Source organism: Euprymna scolopes, chromosome 36 (assembly GCF_053919585.1).
Source record: "Euprymna scolopes isolate OS-2025 chromosome 36, ASM5391958v1, whole genome shotgun sequence".
Taxonomy (NCBI): Eukaryota; Metazoa; Mollusca; class Cephalopoda; order Sepiida; family Sepiolidae; genus Euprymna; species Euprymna scolopes.
Window position 1 is genome coordinate 64,330,140 of NC_136517.1, and position 13,784 is coordinate 64,343,923.

Consider the following 13,784-nt stretch of genomic DNA (forward strand, 5'->3'; position numbering starts at 1 on the left):
AGGGTAATGGTTAATGTACTTGGAAAAATTCAGTTTTAAAAGGTGACATTCTTCTGAATGGGCACCGAAAATACAATTTCAAATTAGGACTTCTATTCAATCATGGCTGATGGAACGAGAACATGCTACCCCTGTGAATTAAATAAAGGGTTCCGTTTGAAATTCCGTGCAGAAAAATTCCCGAGTTTAACAAGAAATTGTTTGTCAAGATGAAAACTGTAGTGTGAAGAATTCAAATAATGTAACAAATGATCATCCCAGAAATGTAGAAATTATTATTTGTTATTTTTTTCTAAATTCAATAATTATTTTGATTTTAATTTAACAAGAGGTTCTGCTCCACAATATTGTTTTATTCTCCAAACAAATGTTTTATTAAAATGTTTCATTCTTAAGAACGACCAAATTGGTTGCAAGTTGCGATCTATTTTTAAATTGCAAGTCAAAAGGCAAATTGATTTCTTCTTTCTTTTTTTTTTCTTTATAGTCACATTGAAGAGATAAATAAATCTGTATAACAATGATCAAAATGTTATAGTTTATATATCTATATGAATAAATGAAATTTGCTCGTGAAATTTTATTACTTTAAATTAATGTTTCCAGTAACGAACTAAGCCAGCTATAAGTTTTCCATTACAGTTTCGTAAAACAGTTAATCTAACCCCTAAATATTTTTCTATTTCTATTTAGGATAATGTAGATGAACTACAATCAATTTTTGAGCTGAACATATGCAAAGGAGTTTATTACATCGCAGTAAGTATTAATAGCCATTTTATATAGATACTAACGGGAACAATGTCCTGGCATTACCCGAAAAAATTTAGGAAAAAGACAAAGAAAAAAAATAAAACTATTGCTCCTAAACTAATATCACTCTTCTAATTCGATTTACTTTTTATATGTATCAAATTCCAAATGAACGTAAAATGCTTCTGTTTATGGATGATCGGCGTGGAAGCACGCCTCTTAGAGAATGGCCGATAGATAGATAGATAGATAATTTACTTTTTCTGATCAGAAACAGTAAATTATCTATCTATCTATCTATCTATCTATCTATCTATCTATCTATCTATCTATCTATCTAGTGATGAGTGAACAACAGAGATTTGAAGTCATGTTTTGACAACATGTTAAACTCTGTGACTGTCAAGTTTGCACCAGAAGATGTGAAATGAGGCTGGAAGTGACGTGTCCCATCACGTGTTCCAGTTTGCGCAAGCATATGTGGAAGTCGGATTTGGAGCATCAGGAGAGACCGATGGGCTAAAAATGGGGTTCCCCATGAGGGGGGAGAAGTCTCAGGATAAAGGCATAGAAGACCCCCCTCCCAAGCCAAAGATAGTCGATCACTTCTTTCTGCTATGACGAATACCTGGGAGTGAATAAAATACATAAAATCTCACATCGCCTTGAAGTGTTCCTTTAAACAGAATACAGCTTTCCTAAGGACGGTTGATGAACCTTCCAGAAAAAAACAATAGCAGAAACAGGTTTGTCGTTATCTATATGTTACATGTATTATATGTTTTGACATGCACACACTAACACCATTAGATGGGACCAATCATGGGCCGTAAAATAGACATTTAGAACAAGGACAATAGTCTGTTACACAAAAAATACTACGTACATACATACATAGGATCCGTTTATGATGAGAACACGACAAACATTCATTAAGCCATGTATACACATATATAGAACCCCTCCACGACACAAATACGTCACAAACGCATATATACAACATACGTAAATTTGATACCGTATATACACGGTCATATAACTACCCTCCAATATATAACACCCGCCATGATATAAAATCCCAATGGAAAAATAAAAACTATAAAACTTGAGTTGGAAGCCATGTTTAGTTTCAGAAGAGTTTCTGATGGGTATTCTTAGTAGACAACTATTCTGTACAGGTTCCGGGCTTTATAATTTTGCAGCCAAAAAGCAGATCTTTCTCGTTTTCATATGTTTTCTTCATGTCAATGAAGAAAACATGTGCAAATTTGCTAAAAAGATTTAATTTTTATGGAGCAGTTTTGATTTCTGATTGGTTGATAGCAAAACATAAATTAATTTGATTCGTTCCTAGCAGCAGCATTTATAAATAGAATCGCCCAATTATGAGGGACCATACTCCGTCATGGCTAAAAAATATTGCAGCATAAAACTACAAAAATCTTCTAAATCTACTAAATTATGTGTTTGGCAACTTTTGGACATGATGGAATAATGTTTTCTTTGCTATGTTAGAGATTATCAGTCTTATCTTCACCTGTTATGCTACAGCTGTTTCTTCTCTGTAAATTTTTACTCAACTTGTCAAGAATGATCATGTAATATTGAGCTTTTGTATTTACATCTCGTTTGCATCCTTTTTTTTTTTTACACAGTGATCACCACTTATCAAGGGCCGGAAGCCACTCAGGAATAAGGGTTATTGCAAATTCATTACGTTAGTGTGGAGATTTGATGAAGTGTTTACTTAAGGGGGCGGTTCATTAGGAATTTGTTAACATTGGACTTGAAGACATCCAAGTTGTAGTCCGGTAGACGGAACAGAGTTCCACAGGCGTGCAGTTCTAAGAAAGAAGCTTTGTTCATGAAATCCGCGTTTTGATTTAGGCACAGATATAGAGTGGGGGGAATTTTTCACAGTAGATTCAGCTAGACGGGTGTTTTTTGTGAAAGATTGGCGAGGGGGGACCAGAGATTGGAGTTCAGACGAGCACCTGCCATGGAAATAACGATAAAACAAGAATAGGCTCGCAACGTCTCTTCTGTGGGAGAGAGGTTGCAAGGTAGAGAAAAGGGCATCCCCTACTAAGCCACGAAGTCTATTTTGTACTCTGTCAAGGCAGGATAGGCTGTTTTTAGCAGCTCCTGCCCAGATATGGCAACAGTATTCCATCCTTGGACGTACTTGGCTTTTATATAGATAGAGAATTGCATCAGTAGTGAGATATCTTCTGGAGCGGTAGAAGGATCCCACCATCTTTCCAGCGACCTTGGCAACAGACTTGATGTACGTGTTCCATTTCAGATCACGAGTAAAGGTCAAACCCAGAAGTTTGTCAAAACACGGGGCCTCACCCAGACGAGAGCCATCCATCACAATTGATGCCAGATGGGGATCAGAGCGTTGATGATGTAAGGATAGGAGTTTGGTTTTGGATGCATTAAAGGTAACCAGCCACATCTTCCCCCACTGAACCACGCGCTCGAGATCAGAGGAGAGAGAATCAGAGAGAACTTTATCATTTACAGCCTTTGATGTGTTGCCGTAGATGGTCGTGTCATCAGCATAGATATCAACGAATGATTTAAGTATGTGTTTAGGGAGGTCATTGATGTAGATCAGGAAGAGAGTTGGGCCTAGGATTGACCCCTGAGGGACTCCAGCATTTATATTGCAGGCCTCCGATTTTTGTCCATCTACCACTACTCTTATGAGCCTATCAGAGAGAAATGATTTAATGATTGAGAAAACATTTCCAATTATACCGTAGCTGGAAATCTTGTGAAGTAGACCCTTACACCATACCTTGTCGAAGGCCTTTGATATGTCAAGAGCAATTGCCCTAGAAAGGAAGCCTTTGTCAAGAGATTCACTAATCCTGTGGGATATAACCGTCAGCACATCTGCGGTAGATCTTGCAGAGCGGAAACTTTTCCTTTCTCAGCTCCACCACTGACTAAACTTGTTGCTATGGACCATAAGCTTATCAAAGCAACCTCTAATCTAACCCTAACCCTAACCTCTAACCCTAACCTCTAACCCTAACCTCTAACCCTAACCCTAACCCTAACCTCTAACTCTAACCCTAATGTCTAACCTCTAACCTCTAACCCTAACCCTAACCCTAACCCTAACCCTAACCTTTAACCCTAACCCTAACCTCTAACCCTAACCCTAACCTACAACCTCTAACCCTAACCCTAACCCTAACCTCTAACCCTAACCCTAACCTCTAACCCTAACCTCTAACCCTAACCCTAACCTCTAACCTCTAACCTCTAACCCTAACCCTAACCTTAACCTCTAACCCTAACCTCTAACCTCTAACCCTAACCCAAACCTCTAACCCTAACCCTATCCCTAACCCTAACCTCTAACCCTAACCCTAACCTCTAACCCTAACCCTTACCCTAACCTCTAACCTAAACCTCTAACCCTAACCCTAACCCTAACCTCTAACCCTAACCCCTAACCTCTAACCTCTAACCCTAACCTTTAACTCTAACCCTAACCCTAACCTCAACCCTAACCCTAACCCTAACCTCTAACGTCTAACCCTAACCTCTAACCTCTAACCTCTAACCCTAACCTCTAACCCTAACCCTAACCCTAACCCTAACCTCTAACCCTAACCCTAACCCTAACCTCTAACCCTAACCCTAACCCTAACACTAACATCTAACCCTAACCCTAACCTCTAACCTCTAACCCTAACCTCTAACCTCTAACCTCTAACCCTAACCCTTACCCAAACCTCTAACCCTAACCCTTACCCTAACCTCTAACCATAACCCTAACCCTAACCTCTAACCCTAACCCTAACCTCTAACCCTAACCCTAACCTCTAACCCTAACCTCTAACCCTAACCCTAACCCTAACCTCTAACCCTAACCCTAACCCTAACCTCTAACCTATAACCCTAATGTCTAACCTCTAACCTCTAAACCTAACCCTAACCCTAACCCTAACCTTTAACCCTAACCCTAACCTCTAACCCTAACCCTAACCTACAACCTCTAACCCTAACCCTAACCCTAACCTCTAACCCTAACCCTAACCTCTAACCCTAACCTCTAACCCTAACCCTAACCTCTAACCTCTAACCTCTAACCCTAACCCTAACCTTAACCTCTAACCCTAACCTCTAACCTCTAACCCTAACCCAAACCTCTAACCCTAACCCTATCCCTAACCCTAACCTCTAACCCTAACCCTAACCTCTAACCCTAACCCTTACCCTAACCTCTAACCTAAACCTCTAACCCTAACCCTAACCCTAACCTCTAACCCTAACCCCTAACCTCTAACCTCTAACCCTAACCTTTAACTCTAACCCTAACCCTAACCTCAACCCTAACCCTAACCCTAACCTCTAACGTCTAACCCTAACCTCTAACCTCTAACCTCTAACCCTAACCTCTAACCCTAACCCTAACCCTAACCCTAACCTCTAACCCTAACCCTAACCCTAACCTCTAACCCTAACCCTAACCCTAACACTAACATCTAACCCTAACCCTAACCTCTAACCTCTAACCCTAACCTCTAACCTCTAACCTCTAACCCTAACCCTTACCCTAACCTCTAACCCTAACCCTTACCCTAACCTCTAACCATAACCCTAACCCTAACCTCTAACCCTAACCCTAACCTCTAACCCTAACCCTAACCTCTAACCCTAACCTCTAACCCTAACCCTAACCCTAACCTCTAACCCTAACCCTAACCCTAACCTCTAACCTATAACCCTAATGTCTAACCTCTAACCTCTAAACCTAACCCTAACCCTAACCCTAACCTTTAACCCTAACCCTAACCTCTAACCCTAACCCTAACCTACAACCTCTAACCCTAACCCTAACCCTAACCTCTAACCCTAACCCTAACCTCTAACCCTAACCTCTAACCCTAACCTCTAACCTCTAACCTCTAACCCTAACCCTAACCCTAACCTCTAACCCTAACCTCTAACCTCTAACCCTAACCCAAACCTCTAACCCTAACCCTATCCCTACCCCTAACCTCTAACCTCTAACCCCTAACCCTAACCCTAACCTCTAACCCTAACCCTAACCCTAACCCTAACCTCTAACCCTAACCCTAACCCTAACCTCTAACCTTAACCCTAACCCTAACCCTAACACTAACCTCTAACCCTAACCCTAACCTCTAACCTCTAACCCTAACCTCTAACCTCTAACCTCTAACCTCTTACCCTAACCCTTACCCTAACCTCTAACCCTAACCCTTACCCTAACCTCTAACCATAATCCTAACCCTAACCTCTAACCCTAACCTCTAACCTCTAACCCTAACCCTAACTCTAACCTCTAACCCTAACCCTAACCCTAACCTCTAACCTCTAACCCTAACCCAAACCTCTACCCCTAACCCTAACCCTAACCCTAACCTCTAACCCTAACCCTAACCTCTAACCCTAACCCTAACCCTATCCTCTAACGCAGACCTCTAACCCCAACCTCTAACCCTAACCCTAACCTCTAACCCTAACCCTAACCTCTAACCTCTAACCCTAACCCTAACCTCTAACCCTAACCCTAACCCTAACCTCTAACTCTAACCCTGACCCTAACCCTAACCTCTAACCCTAACCCTAACCTCTAACCTCTAACCCTAACCTCTACCCCTAACCCTAACCTCTAAACCTAACCCTAACCTCTAACCCTAACCTCTAACCTCTAACCCTAACCCTAACCTCTAACCTCTAACCCTAACCCTAACCTCTAACCCTAACCCAAACCTCTACCCCTAACCCTAACCTCTAACCCTAACCCTAACCCTAACCTCTAACCCTAACCCTAACCTCTAACCCTAACACCAACCTCTAACCCTAACCCTAGCCCTAACCTCTATCCCTAACCCTAACCCTAACCCTAACCTCTAACCTCTAACCCTAACCCTAACCTCTAACCCTAACCCTAACCCTATTCCTAACCTCTAACCCTAACCTCTAACCTCTAACCCTAACCCTAACCCTAACCTCTAACCCTAACCCTAACCCTAACCTCTAACCTCTAACCCTAACCTCTAACCTCTAACCCATACCCTAACCTCTAACCCTAACCCTAACCCTAACCTCTAACCCTAACCCTAACCTCTAACCCTAACCCTATCCCTAACCCTAACCTCTAACCCTAACCCTAACCTCTAACCCTAACCCTAACCCTAACCTCTAACCCTAACTCTAACCTCGAACCCTAACCCTATCCCTAACCCTAACCTCTAACCCTAACCCTAACCCTAACCCTAACCTCTAACCACAACCTCTAACCTCTAACCCTAACCCTAAACCTAACCTCTAACCCTAACCCTAACCTCCAACCCTAACTCTAACCCTAACCCTAACCCTAACCTCTAACCCTAACCCTAACCTCCAACCCTAACTCTAACCCTAACCTCTAACCCTAACCCTAACCCTAACCCTAACCTCTAACCCTAACCCTAACCTCTAACCCTAACCCTAGCCCTAACCCTAACCTCTAACCCTAACCCTAACCCTAACCTCTAACCCTAACCCTAACCCTAACCTCTAACGTCTCCAAATCCTCTGAATTTCTACTCAAACGAACAATAATGGCTCATCTTATGTATATTGCTACCATCTCTCCATCTCAACATAGTTTCATTTCAAAACATCCGTGTTTCACAATTTTATGGGTCATGAACTTAATGGAGATACAGCTTACTTTATCTTTCTGGTACCTTTGATTATTATCTGGTACTCATCGCTTTTATAAAAACTGAAAATACTAGCGATAATTGAGAACACAGGATATCAGTTCTCAGTATTTTCACCTTTTTTTCTGGTGCCGGATTATTTTCTTCACCAGCAAAAGAAAAGCTGTGTTGTGTTTCTGTTATATTTAAAAAAATGATGACACACTAATATATGAACATTTAACAATATATCTTTACTTCGTCTGTTGGTTGTTAGGAGATTCACGAGCATTCGAGTTAGGGTTGATTCTGCTCATGCCCAAATCGTCACCAACATCTTTTTTGTTAAAAGCATTTTGTGACCACCTGAAACACTGGAAGTTTTATTTGGCCATTTTACTGGATTGGCCTGAATTTGATTACACTTGTATAACCTTTTGCCGAAAATGACCTTTGAAACATCATACATTTAGTTTCTTTTTAATAATTGATCAAGTTTGTTGCTTCGCCACAGCAGGTGCTTGTGTCAAGTTCATTTTATTCACATGACCTTTTGGTACATTTGATAATTATTTTGTTGTTTTTTGCATTTGGTCAGGTGCACGCTTTTGTCAAAATAAATTCTATGTACACACTAAATATTTAACAGACGTTCTTTCTTATTGGTAGCAGTATACGTTCCAATTCAATTGTGGCAGTAGACGTTCCAATTCAATTGTGGCAGTATACGTTCCAATTCAATGTGGCAGTATACGTTCCAATTCAATTGTGGAAGTATACGTTCCAATTCAATTGTGGCAGTAGACGTTCCAATTCAATTGTGGCAGTATACGTTCCCATTCAATTGTGGCAGTATACGTTCCCATTCAATTGTGGCAGTATACGTTCCAATTCAATGTGGCAGTATACGTTCCAATTCAATTGTGGAAGTATACGTTCCAATTCAATTGTGGCAGTAGACGTTCCAATTCAATTGTGGCAGTATACGTTCCCATTCAATTGTGGCAGTATACGTTCCAATTCAATTGTGGCAGTATACGTTCCAATTCAATTGTGGCAGTATACGTTCCAATTCAATTGTAGCAGTATGAACACTCAGACAAATAGAGCAACAGCTCAAAACAGAATAATGCCACCAACGATAATCCAAACACACGCAAAACATTTCTAAACATTGTCAAAGCATTTGATTCTGTCATCAAGGATAGCAGTCTGTCATATGAAGTGGATGCTTGCAGTAGTATTACCTAAGACTTCGTATTTGGTCTTGTTCTTTTTGTATTCTATATCTGATTGGTGGAAATATGCTCCTATTTGCTGATAATGTGAAATTTGTAGCAAGATTGGAGCAAGATTAATAATCTCAAATCTAACGTTTAATGTGCCATTAAATGGATGTACATCAATGTCGATCAATATTGTTTTCAACTCAGCTCTTACTCTTGACAGTAACGCAACTCTACAGAAATAGTTGAATGAAACCAAAGATCTGATCAACTCCTCTTTCAAGCTTTCTAAAGAAACTGCAACAAAGCGAGGAGAACTCTATTTCTGATTCAACGAGGCGGAAAAGAAAGTGAAAGAAAACCTGACGTCTTACCGCTACGCCATGACGCGACCAGAAGTGTAAAACGTTCAAATTAAACAAAGTCAATCAAAAAGATGACTTGTGGAAATGGTTTTGCTTTTAAATAGGGGGACATTCTGGCAATATCTAAATAAATAGTAATTGTCTCAGTATGAAGGGTTTCCTCTACATTGACCAAGGACCAATTACAGAACAGATACTACCCGGCTCGAAGGCCGTGAGCAAACAAACACTCGAAATGGGGGAATTTTTTAAAACTCGATCAAAAAAAAGATAAAGATGATGTCCGTTTGCGAATCTGAGATATTATGATCTAGGAAGTATGGGAAAAAACTCAAAAAAGCCTTTCATGGAAATGCATAAACCTCAGAACTTACCATTAATTTCTGAACCAGAAAGAGATCTGTGCAGACATTACCAGAAACTGTTTCATCGCAGCTTTCGGAGGATAGTCACTTTCTCAGTTAGGATCCCTCGACCTTAGAATAGATTGGTCATAACGACTTTTATGCTTTGGTCTGTGGTCTTAAACCTCAACAACCTCAAACGTGTTAAATACGACATCCATCGGTTTTCCTCTGTGTGATTGTTGTCGAATACCATTTCTGTATTTGTCCCACATTCGTTTAATCAATGTACTTGTTTCCAAATTATTTTGAAACATGCGAAATATAAAATAAATTGCCAACTTTTAAATAATCTTTCTTCTTGATTATAATGCATGCAAGGGTACTGGATGTTAACTTTCGTTTCATTTTATGCTGGTGTACAGCTAATTTCTGATGGATTATTTTTCAAGGATTTCAATTGATTTACAATTTATCTTTCTTATTTTTTCTTTTTCCTTTTCTTACTTTTGTAATTTATTTTTTATCATAATTTTATTGCAATTTTTTTTAATTTAAAAACATTTTTTTGAATTTTTTATTAAAATATCTGAATTTTGAAATTTTCTAAATATATTTTATAAAGTAAAAAGACATTTTTTTCTATTATTCCATTTTCTTAATTATAAAAGCTGCACATATATAAAGCAATATATATATATGCATATATATACTAGCAAAAGTACCCGTCGTTGACTGGGTTCAAAAATAACCTACAGAAAATGGACTCTGATTTATAAAAGTATGATAGGTTATGAAAAGGAAGGGTTGTAAAGAGATAGCTTCGAATTTGGGGGTATCAAAACCAAAGCTAAATATGATGAAAGTAAAAATAAAATAGATAAGCCCCATAATTTATTATACCATACCTGTTCACACTGAAACACTTATCACAATATTCTGTGGATCTATATTAAAAAACCTTGTTAAACTTTGTGACATATTTCCATTCTATGGAGGTCAGGCACGAACGAACACCCCATAATTTTATTATACCATATTTCTTCAAACTGAAACATAATTATCAAAGTATACTTACGCAGATAGATATGAAAAGTCTTTATTAAAGTGTGTGCTTATTTCCATTCTATGGAGGCCAGGCGCGAATGTAGACCCCACAATTTTATTATACCATCCCTATTTAAATTAAAACATACTTATCAAAGTATTATTATGTACATCTATATCAAAAACAATTGTAAAGGTTTTTTTTAAATTTTTTATTTCCGTACTTTGTGGACCAGGCGCGTATGCAGACCCCACAATTTTAATGAAGCATCATTATAACAGCTCAAACATACCCATTCCTGTGTCTCGATACATCTTCTATCATTATATGTGATCAGCTTTCTATAATAGTCAACCATATAGGAGCCTATTCGTGACCAGACACACACACAGACGTTCAGCTTTATATATATATATATATATATATATATATATATATATATATATATATATATAGAGAGAGAGAGAGAGAGAGAGAGAGAGATTAGCCTTTATTGATTTTTCTATTCCTTCTCTCTTTTATTCCCATCATATCACCTCCCCACCTATTTTTCCAATTCTAATCTAAAAGTTTTTTCCAGTTTTAATTTAAAAAGTTGGTGTTGTCTTTTTACATTTGTATAATGCCGGATTTTTCTCCTCTTCTCACAAGAAGCATTTAGCTTTGAAATGCAATGGCCTAAATAGTTTCTCCTTTATTCCTCTTTCTGTAACCCTTATTGACTTGATCTATACTCCTATAAATTTGTTTTGTTTTTGTATTGATATTCATATTAAGAACCCTTTATTCTATTTATTTAAAAAGAAAATACAACTCTGTTATATATGGGTCTTTGAATTATATTCACTAGCAAACCATTCATTTGAATTAATTCCCTATTAGTTTTTTTTTCGGTTTTCTTATAGGATGACGTGTAATTATATTCATCAAATATTCTACTTGAGTAATATTTGCATAAAAAGGTTATAGTAAACACAAACCTTTCTCTATATATTTATGTATGCGTATATATATTTGTTTAAAAAATTTGCCTACGAAACTCCTCTGTCAGTTTTTATCTACAGACATGAAACTTAATATATAGGATATTCAAACCCATGTGAAACTTTATATATAGGTTTTAGTCGGGGAAAATCGGTGCAAAAGTGTGAAAATTAAAAAAATGGAATTTGCCAGGTGAAGGTTGAACGATGGCATTATGAATATGCATGCGTAACCGAGTAGCTATTGGTTCATGTTTTAATTTTTAGCCTTGCATCAAACATGTCTTCATAGCTCAGGTATTAACGTCAAAGGAAAAAGTAAATCATAAGTTAAACGTTTTGGTAACATTTGGTTTTTGTTTATTTGTTGTTTCGCCAAACGAAAAAAAGGTTTCTTAGTTTCTAATTTCATTATTTTGTTTTGATAATTATGCAGAGAAAGGACAATGGAATTCAATTTTTGCGGTATCTTTTGTTTATTAAAATGTTATGTGAAACTACAGTCAAAAACAAAAACAAAAACAAAACATTTATTAGTTATTTCATTTCATTATTAACATATTCATAACACGTACAAAGTAGTTAAATACGCTTATTATTAGTTGTTGTTATCAGAACTCGTTGTTTTTTTTCTTGCTAGGCTATATAGTCGACTCGCTTATTTCTTTTACATTCCGTTCCATTTTTTACATTCGTTTCCGGCCGCCATTTTGCGTACGATTTTAATCAAGATTGCTCAAGGAATGGATGGCTTAAAATCTTTTTAGAAAAAAAATTATATACTTTTTTAACTTCCCACCCTTCACAAAAGTTAAGGTTCATGAGTAATAAAAAAAATCGAATGGTAAAACTTTATAATATGTTCTTCAAATTAAGTACAATTTGTTTTATGGCGACTGAAAATTTCAATTTTGAAAATAATTTTAATTTCGGGGGAGAAAAATTCAATTTTCAGAAAAAAAAACAAGTTTTCCTAGAAAAATCAATAAGAATATTTCAAGAAAATAACTTTTTGCTTAACTGCCCTAAAACGTTAGAATAGCTCGAATATGGAGGTTTATTTTACACTACATTGTAAAAATGACGCCCACTCTAAATTCTTAAATTAGTGGATGATTTTCCAGATTATCTAAGAAAGCAAAAAAGGAGAGAAAAGTAAATACAAAACGAATAAATGTTACGAAAGACAAGATAAGTAACTCTTCTACCTAGTAAAACGACACAAAGGAAACCATTCGAACTTGCATTAAAATAAAAGTTTAAACATGAAACAAAAATAAAAAATATGTCAGTAATTAAATTCATGAAACACATTTTGAATGTCTTTAAAATAGGTTTAAAAATGCACTTATATTTTATATTGGCAAATTTTCAATGACTTTTGTGCATCCTCTTAACGTGTGGAAAACTTGAAAACTTGTCGAACGAAAAAAATATTATTTACCAAAAATAATTTCTATTAGTAGCCTGAGATTTCATTGCTTTATATTGCCATCTAAATCCGCCTTCTCTTATTCAGAAATATTGTTTTAGGAGACACATAAACTGAAATCAAAGAAGGAATGAGCCGACACATGTTGCCGCGTATAGGTGTTTGAATCTACTCTTGTTCATATACAGACATATAAACCGAAATCAAAGAAGAAATTAACCAACACATGTTTTCGCATATAGATGCGAAAGGTTGGAATCCATTAATTTTATTTATAATTTTTATTACTGTCCAATAAAAGCTAAAACTTTGAAATTACCAAAAGTTTGTTTTTGTGAGCACAGTTTTTGCCAATGCTAGATAGGGGATCGGACAAAAGCACTCCAAACAAAAGTACACCGGACAAAAGCCACATCTAATTAAAACAAAACAAAAACAAATAAAATCACAAATAGAAATAAAAACATTAAAAATCACTTTTTATATTTTTATTTCAATTAAATTGAATTTAAGAAAATTAGGCACCGGGGAACTAATTTTGGCAATGTATGAAAATTAAGCATCTATGGAATAAATGTCAATTAAAGATAGAGTTTAAGACCATTCTTGAAGAGGATAGAGTATTAAATAGAATTCAAGTGCCTCTCACAGAAATATATTCATATTTTTTAATATTTACTTGGAAGCAAATAAATCAATTTTTCTAAGTTAGGTGTGCGTCCTAATGACACCTTTCTTGAATCATCTTTTACATTTATTATATTAATAAAAAAATAATGAATTAAAATCCTATTACTAGATATAATTCATCATAATACATTTCTGTTTATTCATAAATACGTCAGTGATTATAAAATTTTAACAATTCGAAAAAACCCAATTACCCCATGACTGTTCGAAACTTGAAAAGAATTCGGCAGTATTTAAACTATCGAATAGGAAGCCACTTAAAT

The 13,784-nt window shown here is 36.7% G+C and overlaps 1 protein-coding gene across 5 annotated transcripts in view; it reads left to right on the forward strand.

The window, feature by feature from the left end:
- The window catches only part of LOC145260548 (uncharacterized), a 127,229-nt gene that overhangs the window by 79,692 nt on the left and 33,753 nt on the right, over positions 1–13,784 (forward strand). For 4 of the 5 annotated variants that reach the window (XM_080118771.1, XM_080118772.1, XM_080118774.1 and 1 more), the window contains one exon: positions 694–759. The exons of the other annotated variant lie outside the window; for it this stretch is intronic. In XM_080118771.1, the coding sequence (XP_079974897.1) occupies positions 694–759 (66 nt within the window). The remainder of the gene's footprint in view (positions 1–693; positions 760–13,784) is intronic. 5 annotated transcript variants of the gene reach the window in all.